The 17,853-nt window shown below is 29.2% G+C and overlaps 1 protein-coding gene across 5 annotated transcripts in view; it reads right to left on the minus strand.

The window, feature by feature from the left end:
• LOC113548314 (potassium voltage-gated channel protein Shaker) overlaps positions 1–17,853 on the minus strand; it is a 166,948-nt gene that overhangs the window by 137,992 nt on the left and 11,103 nt on the right. The window contains exon 1 of one of the 5 annotated variants that reach the window (XM_026949154.1): positions 1,654–1,822. The exons of the other annotated variants lie outside the window; for them this stretch is intronic. Coding sequence (XP_026804955.1) covers positions 1,654–1,697 — 44 coding nt within the window. The 5' untranslated portion in view covers positions 1,698–1,822. Of the gene's footprint in view, positions 1–1,653; positions 1,823–17,853 lie in introns of those variants that run through there. 5 annotated transcript variants of the gene reach the window in all.

Here is a 17,853-nt window from a genome sequence, read left to right on the forward strand (position 1 = left end):
TAATTTTATTATATTATAAATTATTGTTATGTATTAATCAAACCGTACAGACGTTAGTATTTGAACGGAAAAAAAACCCAATCATTATTATTTTTTTCAATAAACCACACAAAACCACACAACTATACTATACTATAGATTATAGTATATTGTTTTTAATAAACTGTTAATAACAATCTGTTACAATATATAGTGACTATGACATAATATATGATATAATATAATATAATAAAAGTGTGTAGCTATTTTGGTGATAGCCGTGATCAGCTGGTGTTGATTAAGGCCAAAGGAAAGAAGCTGTGGCTAACAATTTACTAATCAGTGATAAATTTACTAGCTTGTTTTTTTTTCCTTTAAGCTGCCCACAAAAACTGACTATTTATACTTTAACCATTCATTAAAAGTGATTTATGTTTTTTGATTTATCCAAATAAACTAATAATTCATGACCATTGTCTTAAACATTATTATCCGATTCAGCCGACCCGGTTAAGAGTCAAAGGCAGTGTGCACACGACATGCTGACTATAACTAAACCCGTCGCTACTATATGTTCACGACGTTAAAGAGGGTTCATTCCCCTACGTCGCCATGTCTACGAACTTGGATAACTTAATATGCATACCGACTACTGCACAGTTTTTGCAATTATCATCGTGTGGACAACTTAGTTAATATAACGTATATACTACCGTCAAAGACGTAAATTAAAGAATTAACATCAACGGCCAATCAATAATTATATTTATGATCAAATTAGACTGTATAGGATATTAGTTAGAAAAAAACGTTTATGTACCTTACCTTTCAGTCAATAATAACACATTTAACAATATTTCCTAGCTTGGTATTGACGGCAATTTTGGCTTTTTTTAGCCAAAACTTATAAATAAATGCAAGTTTATTAAAGTTAAGAGTATATAGATTTAAATAAAATGGGTTTGTGCACGGGCTTATATTTTAGAATCGATTTCGTCTAATCAATAGGTAATCAGTACCAATAATAAACATATTTACGGTCCCGTATATATGTTGACAATTTTGTAGTATTAAATAATAGATAACCATCGGATACACCTACACACAAGTAGTTACACAATTTGAATCGCGATAATGGATAACTCATTTGTTTGTACACACGCTCACGTACTTGCATGTAACACAATATAGATACAACCTATTCAGTATTATATTATGATTGAACGATTTTTTCGGGTTATTTTAAATGTATAATCAACTTTAAATAATTTTTTAAATAAAATAATTATCGACATTGTCTATCAGTAGGTAGTGGACATTTTTAGTGTATAATTTCCTAATAAATTATACTCGTAGATGTAAATGTATTTAAAAAGTATTTGATTTTTGCAACATTTCCCTTGTGTTGTCTGTTTATTAGGTTGCTTATTTTTGCTTATTTTAGGCATCGATGATATTGACTAGGCATTTATGTTATTACCTAAGTTACATCGTTGACGGTGATATGTACGCACATAATATTATTTATTGTCGTTGAATCTGATCGTATATTGAACATTTGAGCTGGTACACGGCATAAAATGTGTCTCACGTAGGTACCTACTTACACTATTATATCATATCATACACATATCGATAGACATTATGTCATGTCACCCGTATTATGTTATATACCTTCTCGTTGCTGTGTACGTAGACGACAAGTACGAATATGACATGGCAATACGGTCAATGCATTATCGGGGCCCCGGCGTATTCCGGGCCGCCGCACACTTTGCGCACACGCGCCCTTATGATGCTACGCGCCGCGTACACCGTCGTCAAGCGGCGAAAACGGTCGTGTGCTTCGCGAATTGTTTTCGAATTTTTTCGCCCGCCCCCCCTTACCGCGGCGGCGGTTTACCCCTGCACAGTGGTCGATCGATGGGCGTAAATCGATAACGACAATAATAATATTAAAATTATAATATGATAACACAGCGGTCGATATTATGATATTTTTGATACAATAATGATAATAATAATAACAATACGATAAACCGGAAAAAACGCGACGGCGGCGGCGAAAACGACTACGACGGACGGTTACCGCGCGGCGGTCGTACTGGCGGCGGCACATGACATGATATTCGCGAAAAACGTTAGTGCGACGAGGCAGCAGCCGATAGTCACAGATGATGACGATGACGACGAAGAAGGAAGAGAGTGAACATAAAAAAAAAAAAAAAAACACAATATTTTCATACACACGACGACGCGCGAGACCGCGTTTATAGCCCGCGCGGACCGCACAGATGCTACGACAAACTCGCGATATCGTGCGTAGGCTCGCGTAAAAATGCGTTCGTGTGCGTGAACGAGAGTGTGTATAACGTCGTGTGCGCGTGTCGGTGCGGCGGCAAGACCGACACCCGTTAAATTTAGCTTCGCGCGTCCGAGCCAAATTTCCGATCTTCTATACTTACGCGCGTCTCGCGTATTCTACATTACATTTTCTACACGCGTATTATATACCTACGTACGACAAACGTATAATATATATATATATACATTCAATATGTATAATATGTATGTATACGATTAAAGCAGCGGTTTCCAATCGGGGGGATTCTCCCCCCCCCCAGGAGGGAATATAGTGATGATAGAATTACGAAAAATAATTATGTTATTTTACAATGTTTTTATATTCAATCATTTTTTTCTCATTCAAATTCGCTTAAATTCTAATTCAAGGAGGAGGAAATGAGATTTTAGTAAATTTACAAGGGGAGTGTAGAATGAAAAATGTTGGGAACCACTAATTTAAGGTGACCGTACGTCCATGCTTGAAATTGTCCTTTTTTTGAGCACCGTGATAGTTAGGCCTGTCCTGAAGACATAAAAGTCGACGGTTTTTGGACGGACTGCCGTTTGCCGACGTCCGGGATTTCACCCCGAACGATATGGATTTAAAACTTTAGTAGCGCTCTAGTGGTCGGGTATTAAAATATGCATAGACCATGATGATGGTTCACGAAATGTTTAATAATGATCAAACGTCGCACCCGAGACGGATCGCGATATTAATTATTTATTATTGTGTTTTTAAATTGTAATTTTATGAGTAAAAATGAATGTGTAACCGTGCAGATACTTGTAGTTTGTACGAGTTCTCAAAAACTATTCGACTGATTTTTGCAAATAATTCAGAGATTGTTTAGAAAATATATCAAATGCTATATCCACCCCGGCATCCCGCGACAGCCGGTTGCCCATATCGGTCGAATTAATTCACAAAGTCGTGATGTACACTGCTGCCGATTTATCCGTGAATCGAGATACACTAAAATTGAATTATACTTAGTTAGTATTTTATACTTGTTCAAATTTTTTCCCTAGACGAAGTCGAATTTTACAACTAGTATTATATTTAATTTAGTTTACTGTAAACTTAATTTTTGATTTATACAAACATTAATTTATTTACGTAGTAATAATTAAATAAAGTTTATGAATTACTATTTAATAAACTATTTAATTTTATACGGGCTTTCATATACTCGTATGAGAAGCAAATCGTATATAATTATAAATTACCTACCTGATACCTGAACTATAATGCATATTAACTTTTTATTTAGGTACATTACGGATGGGAAGCAATCATATATTTTGGCAATCAACATGCACCGCATGTCTTTTATAGGCTTATTGCATATTATTATAATATTATAAACCCTCATATCAAGGATTAGGTGTGATAATTTTTTTTTTTTACTACCTTCAATCGATTTAAAGTGGAGTTTATCGCAAAATTACAGCAAAGGGGTTCAAAGAAGTGAAAAAAGTTTTCTACTAGAAATATGGAAAAAACAGTATAATATAACGATGGGTGGACCCTTTTCGATCAAAATCGTACCCTTCCCTTTTCGGTTAAACCAAAAAGTTAATATTTACTTTATGTCGTATATTATATAGAAAAGTATTAAAGATACAAATTGTATAAAAACAAAAAATAAAAATACACAATTAATAATATAATTGTATATAATTTTCATAACTTATTTGATCTATGGTTGTCGAGTTTGGTTTTAAAGAAAAATAGGCTTATATTATTATAGCAGAGATAAACAAATATTTATATTTTAATTTAGTACCTACTCGTGTAGTTACTGATCAAATAATTATTGACTAGAATTATAAATTATTATATTTAATTTTACACAACTTACGTTTTTAATACTTTTCTATAACATGTATAACGTAAAATGAAAATTAAACTTTTTTAGTTTGGTCAAAAAGGAAAGGGTAAGAATTTGGTAAAAAATAGTTATGACCATTATTCGCGAAGTCGCCAACTGTCTTATTTTTTGTTTGACTGCAGTACTGACAGTAATGCATGTAAAACTCATGTATACAAGACGTGTAATTAAAGCGGTTTGATTTGGACAATTTTTAAAAACTCATAGAAATCAACAGTCAAGACAAGTGTTTTATTAAATACCTAATATACAAATCTAATATTCTCATTGGTCTAACCTTAGAAGACAAAATCAGTAAATTACAACAGTATACCAAATTAAACAATTTTTCATTCAATAAAGAAAATATCTTTTCCGTTTTTAGTCCATACAATTTATAATAAATTAAAAAAAAAATTACATAAGAAATGTTTACTATCAGCTTTAAAAGTACCTATTCTCCCTAACGATCAATCGTATTACTTTATGTATACTGTGAAATGTCTTTGGTTTGTGGAAACACTTATTGGGTGAATGAGGGATGTCAGGGAAAAATCATCTATGGTACCTAACATAATAACATGTGTTTTACTAATGTGCTGAGTAACGCAAATTATTGTGTCATCAGAGTACCTCTTTTATGTTATATATTTTGTTTTTAAGTCAAGTACTGATTACGACAATATACATAGTATTCAAAATATATTAAAAAAAATTTTGAGATTCTTTGGATTTATTGGTTTTTATGTGTCAACTTAATATAACTGGTGTATGTATTATAGTATTATGTTTATGTATAGTGTGTATTCGTTGATTATATTATTATTATTATTTTAATGGTCGCATTAGATGATGATAACACCATTGGCCACAGAAAATAGTATATGTTTTTAGAGAGTGTTAGACCACTTGTACTAATATTATTTAATTGCGTCGTCGAGGACGTTAAACCGCGACATTTATTACGGCATTTTATCGCTGCCACCGTATATATACTCATTGTTTATGCGGCACGCTCTTAAAATAAAAACGAAAAAAAAATCCTTAACCTTGACCACTGCGTGTTAATGCCCACATAATCACTTTCCGGCATGTTTGATTTTATTAAGGTTTGACCTCAGGAAACCGATCGAGAAAAAGTTTTGGTATAGATCGTTATAGATCACTGTTCACAAACCTGATCCTCCACCTTTCCACCAAAATGTGATAAAATAATTTAAATTTTTGAAAATACTAATTGATTTTATTAAATATATATATACAAATATACAATGTAAGTACCGATAAAAATTAAATAAAGAAAAATAAACAGATTTTAAGATTTTATATTTATATTTTATAAAATGAGATTATCAAGGCGTGTCTGTGGACATTGTACTTTTTTGTTCGTCGTTACATGGTCGGTGCATGGAAATAACGAAATAAATAAAAAATAAGCTTTTGAACTTGATTTTACAATGTTTGTTATAAAAAACTATAAAATACACTTAATATACCTACCTGTATAAAAAAAATAATAAAATGTGCCACTCGATGGGATCCTCTTGTCGGCCAGTCGATTTCTCAGAGGAATAATGATCAAAAACCCTGTGTTACGATACACATTATATTTCTACCAGACTATTATTATATCAATATTTAACGGTTTAATATATTATAAACATATAGATTATAATTTGAAACTAAGTTAAGTTTATAGGTAGTCTTGCGTTATTATAATATTAAATTAATAGGAAATAGCTTAATAATATTAAATAATAATGACCCAATACTTGGATAAAAACGATCTTATTATTGATTCCTCTTTCGGATCCGTTGTATTCAGAAAATCAATTAGGTCATATTATGCGCGTACATTATTCTCGTATTGTTTAGTGATAGTGATCATTGAGTAGGTATAGTGTTTGTTTCTGATTAGTGATTACCTGCACACAATAGTTTACAAGTCTGATACATCTCCTCAGAATCTAAAATTTATTAATTTTTGTCAGTATAACCTAACCTGAAAAAATCTATACATTTTTTTAGTAGGTACAAATTATGATTTAAATTTAATATTATTTTTAATAGATAATTTATGTGTTACCCGTTTCATCAAAAATTACATTTCTCATTTCATCCTAATATTTTTAATATATGATTCCTGTTTCACGTAGACAAGTTTAGATAGTATATTTAAAATTAAGTTAGCAGTGGTTGTTATAATACAATTATTAAATTTTAAGTTTTCGGTACAGACAATAAAATATGTAGTACGTAAATTATTTATAGCAATAGTAGTTACATACTTGTATATTTTTGTGTTAATCATTTATGGCCCAATCTCCGGATATACTTTAAAAATATAGATTTAATTTGTTGCTCGATCTCCGGGTAGTAAAAGGTAATTTTATATTTTATATGAAGCAGGTAGATAAAATGTGACCCAATTACCGACCACCCTATGGGCGTATTAGAGTATCCTATAGTGTTATCGAAAGAACTGATGATACTCTTTGTTATTCAAAAGTTTTTTTTATAAGTTAAAATTCAGCTTACGTAAATAAACTGACTAACATTTTTATTATAAAAAAATGGTGCATTTAACAAAATTTAAATTTAGTCTACAATATTTATAAAAACATTCATAGCGTTCACTAAATATTGTAGATAATGTTTTAAATTATTTGACTGAACCAAACAACCATTGCTAATTTAATTTTAAAATTGAAACTTAACTAGTCTGAGTGAAGCGGAAATGATGTGTTAAAAATATTTGAAAAAAAGGAAAGACTTATAGTAATACATAAAATATGTATAATAATATTCTTTATATGTTATAATAAATCGTTTATTTAATTATCAATATTAATTAAATAATATTATATTATATTATAAAAAATATTGGCAATTCCTAAATAAAATAGAATATTAAATTAAATGCATTTGGTGGATAATAAAAACGTAGTATAGGTATACAACTAGGTTACGCTAGGCTACAAGTAAATTCTTGATCCATCTTTAGTGTGTTAACACGTAGTAAACTAGTAAATTGATATATTATATAAAATATAATTTTGTACATATGTATTTACACTTTGGTCATGGTATTCGTAAAATGACATGATATAACAGCTGTCATAACATTATGGTAATCAATTAAATATTATATAAAATTAATAATTAAAATATCTTTATTGAGTTTTTTTTTCTATGAAAAATTTTATACAAAAACAATACTGAAATATAGTAGAGTGAGTATTTGGAATTATAATACACGAGAAAATTGTGCTTTATAAAATAATAAGTGTCCTTAAGAAACTTACAATATTTATTATACAGTCTGACTAATATTAGAAATGAGTTCTTGTGCGAAATAATGTGTTTTATTCAACAGCGTATATATTATGCACAAGAAACTGAAGTTGTCGGTGACAATATTAACTATAGAGCTTACTGAGTTTATACTGTTTTCCTGACAAGCAAGGTAGTGGAGCCCTTTTTAGAACTCAACTAAAACTAGATAAGAGCGAAAAACATTACGGTCTACTGCTCTCTCGGTGCACATATTATAATGCATTGATAACCATCACTGGCATCATTTCTATTGTAAAGGCATGCTTTCGTGCGTGCATGTGAATTTGTGTGTGTGTGTTTTAATAAATGCTGACGTGTACGATATTTTGGACGAGCCGGATAGTTTTATTCATTACCTTTGTTGTGAGTAAGTATTGGCGACACTGTTGTTACACAAGACATTTGTAACGTAAAAAATGTAAATTAAACTAAAAAAAAAAACCGTTAGTGGCAGCGAAAAACATCCCTCGTGGGATATTTTATAGCTAAAGTTCGCGAACCTAGAAGCAAAGGAATTCGGAACGAGACGAAATATGCCATTGTAAAAGGGACTGGCTGTGTAAGGGATGGGACGGGAGACGTGGGAATGTACAAAATGCAACGCGAAACTCCCAATAAATGTTAAGCTTTTGTTTCCAACCGTAGTTATGTTGTATACTTATATACGTCCCGTTTGCAGGATATTTCCCCAGCGTATTTAATTATTATTTAAAAAGTAAACACTTTTAACAAATCGTTATTGTAAAAAAATAAAAACGCGTTTGCTTAATATAATGTTGTCGGAAAATGAATACTTGGACACGTGTTAACGAGCAGTGAATATGAACTCGCTAAATAGACCACTGGTTCAAATGGTCTTAACAGTATAAATATTTAATATTATAATGTTATTTGTTTTCGATAAGTTTATTTATTATACTCGTGTTTATTTTGTGGAATAATAATATGAAAACCAATATATTATTATAAACGTTGTTTGAGTGAAAAAAATATAATTTGGGCATTTAATTTTATTTAATTACCACACGGTTTTTGAATAATATAATAAATTTATCTTGACAAAAATAAAAAGTCATATTTTTAACTTTGAACTGAATATCTTACAAATAAATTAACATACTTTAATTATATTATTTAAACTCGATAAGAATTTATTTTTGGCATGGATAAAGCAAATTTTTGGTTTGACGTCCGGTTTTTAAAATGGGTCATTATTATTTACGGAATGTCAAAAAACAAAACATTCAACATATTTTATAATTAATGTACGACCACTTTTCACTATCGTCTATCACTCTTAGTTCTTACTATAATCGAGTAGGTAGTTTAATGCAAATTTCGTGTTTTTCTAATTAATTTGGTGTATTTTATCATATTATCTGGATAAATATGTGTGATAAATACCTTCGATACATCTTTTAAAACGTTTATCGTAGTGGGCGAATATAAATGACGGATATATTAATAGTAAAATCTAAGTTCACGTGATTTTAACGTTATAAAAAGCATATATGCTTGAATTAGCGCGTAACGAGTGTTTTTTTCGTTTTCGAGATGTCACGAGATAATATTATAATTGATAATAGTTACTTAATCTTTCGCCGTTGCAAATTACGGTATAACAATAACAGCCGACTGTCGGCTAAATAGACTAGAGTGTCTAGTCTACACGGTGATGCGACGTGCGTGTAATCCAAAACCATTTAACGTTTGTCGGTGTGGCTGCCGGTTACACACACGCGTATATATTATTATGTATACCAATATAATAACAACAACGTATAAAACGCCATTAAATACGTACTATATTGTAATAGATACAGCACGCATTACGTCAAGAGCCTCGCGTAGTTCCGGCGATTAAACCTATCTCAAGAAAACGACGGTGGTTTTAATAACTTTAAATTTAATAGAAGTAAGACGTGTCTGTCCCGTTGCCGGTAGGTAGGTGTATATAAAATATTGTACAGGGTCAAAATGCGGTGCCTTATAAAATATAAGCTCATTTGTCATATCACGCACTCAGGCACTACATAAAGCTGCTGTCACGTAGTAGCGTCGGCGGTGGCGGCGGGTAAAAGTATAAGCCGATCGTTCACTCCACTGATTAAATAAACCTTTTTAATGGGTGGCGGGGAAAAAAAACAAAACCTCGAGCTTTTTATTTTCACCCCTATACACATAAGTGTGATGAATAATATTATGATATAATGTCTTTGTCACGTAAACTATACAAAATTATGTACAAGTGTACAAGTGTTGTAATGTCAGTCGGATTGACGTAGGTACGTGTCGAGTAATTTTATTTAAAACGCTTGTTGTGTACAGTGAATATTGAAATAATGCAATTCCACTGCATTGTTTGAAAAACCATAAAAAAATGTCAATTATTTTGTGATTGCACACTTTTGTATGTTTAATACTTTTTTTCGCACTATATATTGATAAAATGCTCATAGTTTTTTGTCAGTTTTATAAAAAAAAGGTTGATATATTATTTTGACATTTAAAATTCTATACAATTAATCATACGATTTTTTAAACTTTTAAGGTACACATGGTCTGTAACAATAATCATAAAAAGCAAGACCTAATAAAACGATATCATAAAAAGTCATCATCTAGATATTCTCATACGACTAAAATATGTGTCCAGTTTTTTTTAAAGGTATATAATATTACACGTTCTACTACATAATATAAAATATATTATATTTATATGTTATCTTACATAAAACATTAAATTATTATTTATTAATAAAATTAGTTTTTTAATTTCAGTAAAAATAAATAATAATAATAATAATAAATATAATACTAGCCGTACCTATACTAATTATATAATATGTATATTAAATACGAATAAGTTATAACCATGGTAGGTACTGATTGTGAGATTAGTACGTTTCAGTTAAAAAGGAAGATACCTTATTAAATTATTTTTCTATATTTTAATTTATTTAATTTGATTGACTTAATTTCAAATATTTATTTTATTTATTAAATGTTCGTACTTTACAGAAACAAATAATGACTTACAAAACGTCATGTTCACTGAATCAATTTTTGTTCAATACTATATTTTTTCATATTTTATGTGTTATAATACTTATTGTATATTTTATGGATTTATAATTCTTACGATTTAAAAAAATTTCCAATTGCCTATAATGTTATGAAAAAAATTATTTTACGTTTAAATGACACTGGAACGTCGAAAGTTCCAATTTCTAAGTCAGAAATAGTAACTATACTATAATTAAAACTTACACGTCAGTGTAATAAAAATATAAAATTAATTCAGCATTGGTTGTTTGGATGTCATCATAAAGCAATTGATTGAATTGAACTTGGAAGTGTTATAAATAATGCACGAGCTAAGATAAATAGTCTGTCGTTTTCGGCTTCGATTTAGCCTTTTAAATATAACACAATTTTTCAATCGCCTCGGCACGAAAAACTACATATAACCCAGTGACTGAATTGGATTCGAATCCACTTTTTGACAGTTGGCTATTTGTCAACGCGTTCCAATCTGTATACCGACAAATGTGACGAGTCCACTGTGCTTTACGTCATATTATTTCGTTCGACGAGACACAATAACGACGTTTGTCTCATAATAATAATACAATACAACAATATAGCGTCCAGAAAGCGCACTTGATTTGGAGACGAAAAAGATACAAAAAAACAGGAAATAAACTTTTGTAAACACTGACCTCCACGATAAGGGCATGACTAGTTTCATTTTCCTTCATTGTTATTTTGCTTTATCGACGGTACGCGTGCACAATATTATATACCAATATAAGACGAATGATCCCATAAAGAAGGTGCTTTTCACGGAAGACACGAAAGGATAATATTTACTCATTAATCAGTCAATAGCATAATACGACATGTTTTATGCGATATACTATACCACCGCGTATGCGCGCAACAATAATTTGTCTTATAACCCGTCAATATTATGGTGCATACGTTTGCGGAACGCCGTCATAGTGCACCGCTGCGGCTTCAATTAGATATGAATGTATATCAATCGGTCGTCCTTATTTGATCTAGATACCGTCAGACGCACTGATTTGGCGCGTACACCTACTATCAGTGTTGTTGTTGTTGTTGTTGTTATTATTGTTATTGTTATTATCATCACTCAAAGATAATCTGACCAAATTCGCAATGACCACAATAGTGCGCACGCGACGCATCGTGCGTGTGTAACAAGTATGTGCCATCGTATAACGGCGGCGTCAAGAGGCGAAAATAGAACGCATTGAGTTAATCTTGGAATCACCTCCTGTCTATTTCTAGGTTAAGTGGCGTATATATAAAAAAAAAAGACAACGATATAGCTACGGCGGCGTCGGTATAACAGTTGCTGAGACGTACGGGCGATGCCAAGCGGTCTTTTTGAATTCGTTATGATATTGTGTAATGTACTTATATATGTACAGGGTGATTCACCAGACATGCCCTTATACTTTAATTTAACGTATATTCACGTTCTGATTTATGACATTTTTTAGTATACTTTTAGTTTCATTTCAAAATACTTAGATTTTTTACAACGTGATATTTTTACCCTCTCTTTATTTTATTATTTGAAAAAAAATGTTTGTATCGTCACAGAACATTTTTTAAATGACGTAAAGAATCTAAACATTAATCCATTTTACATAAAAGTATATACAAAAATTAAATTAAAAATATAGTTTGTAGACATAAAGCATTATTAGTACTACCCTGTAAATACATACACACACACACATTTATATATAATTTTATATGTATAACGAGAAACGAAAGATATGCATTACAGTCTATAGATGAATATGTCCGTACGAGTATAATATTATATGCATATTATAAACGACGAACAGAAAGAGCCAGTGAGTGAGAGAGAAAAGGATCGTAAGAAAGAAACGAAATCTTCAGGTGTCTGTTAGTGTACGCCTACGGGTGGCCGCCACCGTTTGCTACATCGGCGATAACCTTTCAACAGATATGCTAATGGACGGTAAACGCCAAGAACCGACAGCGACGCGGTCGTTGCCAAAGTCTCTGGTGGGACGTGACTGTGTATTATTATTATTATATATAATAATACATACTGCACTATCGCTGCGATAATAATAATTATTATTATTATATTATATTTTATATAACGATGATAATTATTTTCACCCACAATGCGTGTATTCGAGTTTTGACATCATATTTATACGCTCAAAAATTGTATTTATAATACTAAAAATATTACACTGCGTGAATTATAACTAATATCATTACGATAATAATATTGTAAATGGTGTACAAAATTATATCAATTTTAGGGTGTCACGGGACTTGTAATTTCGTCGGTGCAATAACGCGACGTTCTATATTGTCTCAGCATGTGCTACGCGCCTAAGAAATTAAGTTGCGATACCCAGTAGTATACTTTCTTGAAATATTTTTTTTCACCAATTAAATTTTTGGTATTCGGGCACGTGTCTCGTGGTCGCAAGTAGTAGCTTAAGCGGGGGAGGCAGCGGTAGTCGTACTATAGCAGAGAGATTTTAGCGCATTGCGTCTGTACGCGCACGGCTGGCCAGCTGACACCGAATCGCCGAAAATCCCGGGCGGAACGCTCTTTTCGAGTCCACGCGCGCGCGAATCTCGCTCCAGTCGTCTCCGCCAACCCCCCCACCGACCCGCTGTCGTATTGATCACCCATTCTCACCCAAACCTATTCCGCACCCACCCCAAATTCTCCCATACACACACTACTACTATTATACGCGTATTATGTATACATAATATATTAAGGTGTACTTACATAATAAAGGCTATGATGCTGCATATGCAAAACGTATTATAATAGATACAAGATAAATCGTTCCTGAGAAGTTTTCCAGATTCTTAGCGAAAAAAAAATCTAAAAAATGTTTATTCGATAATCAGTCCCGATAATCTGTATTGACGGCTTTACACGCAGCTGCTCCAGTGACGAGACGTCAGGATTATTAAACTAACCGTTTAAGTACGTGTAGCCGATATTATAAGTACATCATTATAACATATTTTATTGTTTAAAACAATATTAATGGTATATATATATTTTTTGTAGCGTAAATACAAGTTTTTTTTTTAATTTACTGACAGTATTTATGTACAAATTCAGTAACTCGGCAAACTGCAACGAATGTTAACAGAGTAAAAAATATACTGAGTGGCTCAAAAATGGTATTTTCAAAAACAATATGTACATATAGTTGTTTTTGTTATACAATTGAATCCTTTTAATGTAAATAATTATTACCTATTAATATATGTCATTTGTCAACATTTAATGATAGGATTTATGGTGGTGCATTGATTCCTGCAAATATATTATGTCTAAATCGTGATACTCCCTTGATAATTACAACAGCTCTGGCCACCAAATATAAAATAGTACTTAATCGAAATATTCAAAAATATGAATATAGTAATATTTTAATAATATTATTGTCAATGTTTGAATGCTTGACTTTTCGTACTAAGTATTATACTTACGACACGTTTAAAAATCACTTCGTTAAAATACTTTTTGATTTTTATTTTTTTCGCAGAATTATATATTTTTTTTTGTACAATCGCTATTAATATTAATTGCGTAGCCATTTCAATTAAATTTCTGCTTTTAACTGCATTATTTACCATTCAGTATCAAGTGCCAAAAGTAATTTTTTTTCATGGGCAATACTATAAAAATATCATTCGTATACACTAGACTTCATACCTGAAAATAAATATTTTTATGGCTTGTATGAAAATGTGAAATATATGTTAAATTCAATGTTAATATAATATATTCTTAGTTATTTTTATACTAATTATTACAATATTGTTACAAACACTATTTCTTCAATTTTATACTATATTATGTCATAACTAATAACATATTATTACAAACAGAACAACTTTTTTGATATATTCAATTATATACCTTTACATTAAATATTTTTTTGAATTTATTATATTTTGAGCTTAAATATTTGTAATCAATCTATACATTTATTTCTAACGAATTTCACAATGAATGATATGCAGAAAAATTCTCAGACACAAATAGTATTAAGTAATTGATTCTACTTTGAGAAAATATAAGAACTCAAATAATGTTTGTTTTCTTGGGCAGCATCCAAATTATACAATTTATCTTCGATATTTACAAAAACCGTACAATGATATATCTAGTAGGTAATTAGTGAACGTTAATGTTTAGTCAATAATCGACAACAATTTATTTAAGTTATAAATGGATTGTTATTTGTGCTTAATAATGATTATTGGTTACAATAAACAAACAGTAGTTAATGAGTTCAAAATAATGTATCTTGGTGAGGAATTGTGATCAACCTAAGTACCTAGAAAAGTGCATTTGAAATATTAAAAGTATAACTTTAAGATATCGTCTGAAATTTAATTATTGTTATTACTCGGATTAAAAAGAATGTGTAAACGCTTATTTATTATTAATATATTCTCTTTTTATATATTATATTTGTTTTTACTTTTTTATGTAATAAGTTATATACATTTTAACATTTATTAACAATTTATAAAATAATAGTTAAATATGCCTAATATTAACAAATATTTATAATTTCGTTTTATTATTTTAAATCTTCATCAACATTTTGTAATCTATTTTAATTTGATTATATAGATTATCTACACTTCAAGTTTAACTAATATTTTAGATCCACATTTTTAACTCGTATATTACTATATTGAATTGACGATCATCCCTGATACATTATATACTAAATATGTATTATAAAATTGTATTTATTATAATATTAATATACCTACTCTAAACTCTTACTTATAAAGTTATGATTTATAAGATACACTAAATTAATTATATTATTTACAAATATTTTCTTTATATCAATTTACCTGTAAAATAAAATATTATATAAGATACATATAGTTTTGAACTTGATCCTGAAATTATTATAATATGCAAGTTAGAAAGGAAAAGCCAATAAATTACAAGGACATAACGATGACTTATTGTTTGTATAAGTTTCTAATTTTGTTAGGTCCCAAGAATTTATATTATGTTTCTTGTGAAGATTAAACCCATGTATTATAGTCATGTAGAATACTATAATATTTGTAATAACAATAGGTGCTTAGACGTCTTGCATAATATGAGTTAAATACGTTTAAAGCGAGAAAATTAATGGTACCATATTGTTTAGGTATGGTTTAGATTTAGGGGAAATTATCGTATGTAAAGAATAATGATAATACAAGTTATAACACATAGAACTGACTTTTGGAATAACATTTGTTCTAATTAATATTTTCAATTTTTTTTTATCATTAAGAGACCCTCGCGCTACGTATATAATTTTTTTTTATGTTTATTTTTTATTACTGTAAATTAAAATTTAAAATTTGATTTAAATTTTTTTAAAAGAATTCAAAATATCCAATTTGTGAATCTGATTATAAGAACAATTTTAATGGTAAAAAGATTTATCTAAGTCAAGTAGTTTATTTTTAGAATATTTTTAAAATATCAATTTTTTTTTTAATTAAATTAATTTGGAACGTAATAACTTTTTTAAAAATATGATTTTTGAGAATTTGCTGACATGAGTATATTTCTTAAATTATATTTACTCATCATATAATATTAACAATTTTTGTCATACCTTTAGTAGCAAATTTTTTTTTTTTTGGTCATGTATTTTAGTAAAATACTCTATTTTATTGATGATATATTTTGTAAATTTTAGTGAATCTATGAATGTAACATGAAGTATTGGTTTTACATTTTACATTGATATTTTTTTCAATTCCTTTTTTTTTTTTGGATAGATAATGGTAGCAAATGTGGGTACATTTGAAAGCCGAAAGTTGAGTATGTCCAGTACTTTTAAAAACAATTTGTAAAACTAACGAAAACCCGTGAAAAAGAAATATTTACACAATACCAGCTTTAACAAAGTTGATTTTTTTTTTATTGTTATTCAACTAAAATACGCATTTATATTATCATTTTCTAGGCATATCTTATTTATAAAAAACATTTTGACAAAATAAAGGTATTTATAAACATTCGACATTTTCAAGGGCTATGATAATTTAATATATAAATTTGCAGTCACATTGTTTCGATTATCATTTAAAATTAAAATTTGGATGAAATTAGACAATGTTCAAACGCATCATAACAATTTTATGTAATTTTATTTTAATTAATTAATTTCTTAAATAAAAACTATACAATTAGAGAAATTAAAAAAATGTTGAAAAATATTGTTGCATAATTTCTTTTTATAGACATACTTACTACGTTTCAATTTTTGTAAAATTCAATATTTTAATGACAAATAAAAATAATGAAAATTCCTCAAATTTGTATGTATATTATTATTTTCTAAATATACCATGTAATTTTCAAAATAATTAGAGTAATTTTATATTATTTATAGTACGATCTATGCATAAGGTTATAACAATTAAGATGATATTGACTTAATATAATATACTTTTTACATGTATATATTAATTGAATCAAAATAAAATATGTATGATATTATATTTCGTATGAATGTATTTTTTTAGTTTTATGTTTTTTATTACCTAAAATATAATAATAGAAACCCCATTTATGTCTTATGATGTAAAAATACATTACCCTTATATAAACATAATACAAACGTACAGTATATTATAATATTTCCTGGAGATTCCAGCTTAAAATAAATTGGTATCGATTAAACGGTTATCAAGCGATTTACTTGTTATTTATATTACTTAGCAAAAATTTGTATCATGCATTAAGTTTTAAATTAAATATATCTTCTAAAAAGTATTATTTTATTATAACAATACTAAATATGAAATGGAAAAATGTTATGAACTTCCATTTCAGGTTTTTGTATTTACCCCGAGTTTAATGTACATACATCATGTATTTTTGATCTTACAGTTTATTATCATCAGTTAGTCATTGTTGGGGGTTCTTTTATTATAATGACTACACGAAGACTACGTCGCATTATACTTGCTTATCCATTAATATTATTTCATGGGCTATTATATTGCTGTTGTTTTGATTTTGTTTTATTATATAGGTACCTACTTAATTAAAAAAAAAAAAAAACAAAGGAATTGCATTTCATTCTAATAACTCTATAAAATATGAACTATATTATGCCTTACGCTTTAAAATGACAAATAATGATTAATGACACACAAAAATATCCTAACCACTTATATACCTACATATAATAATCCGTAAAATTCACGTAAGTAATAATATAAT

Source organism: Rhopalosiphum maidis, chromosome 1 (assembly GCF_003676215.2).
Source record: "Rhopalosiphum maidis isolate BTI-1 chromosome 1, ASM367621v3, whole genome shotgun sequence".
Lineage (NCBI taxonomy): Eukaryota > Metazoa > Arthropoda > Insecta > Hemiptera > Aphididae > Rhopalosiphum > Rhopalosiphum maidis.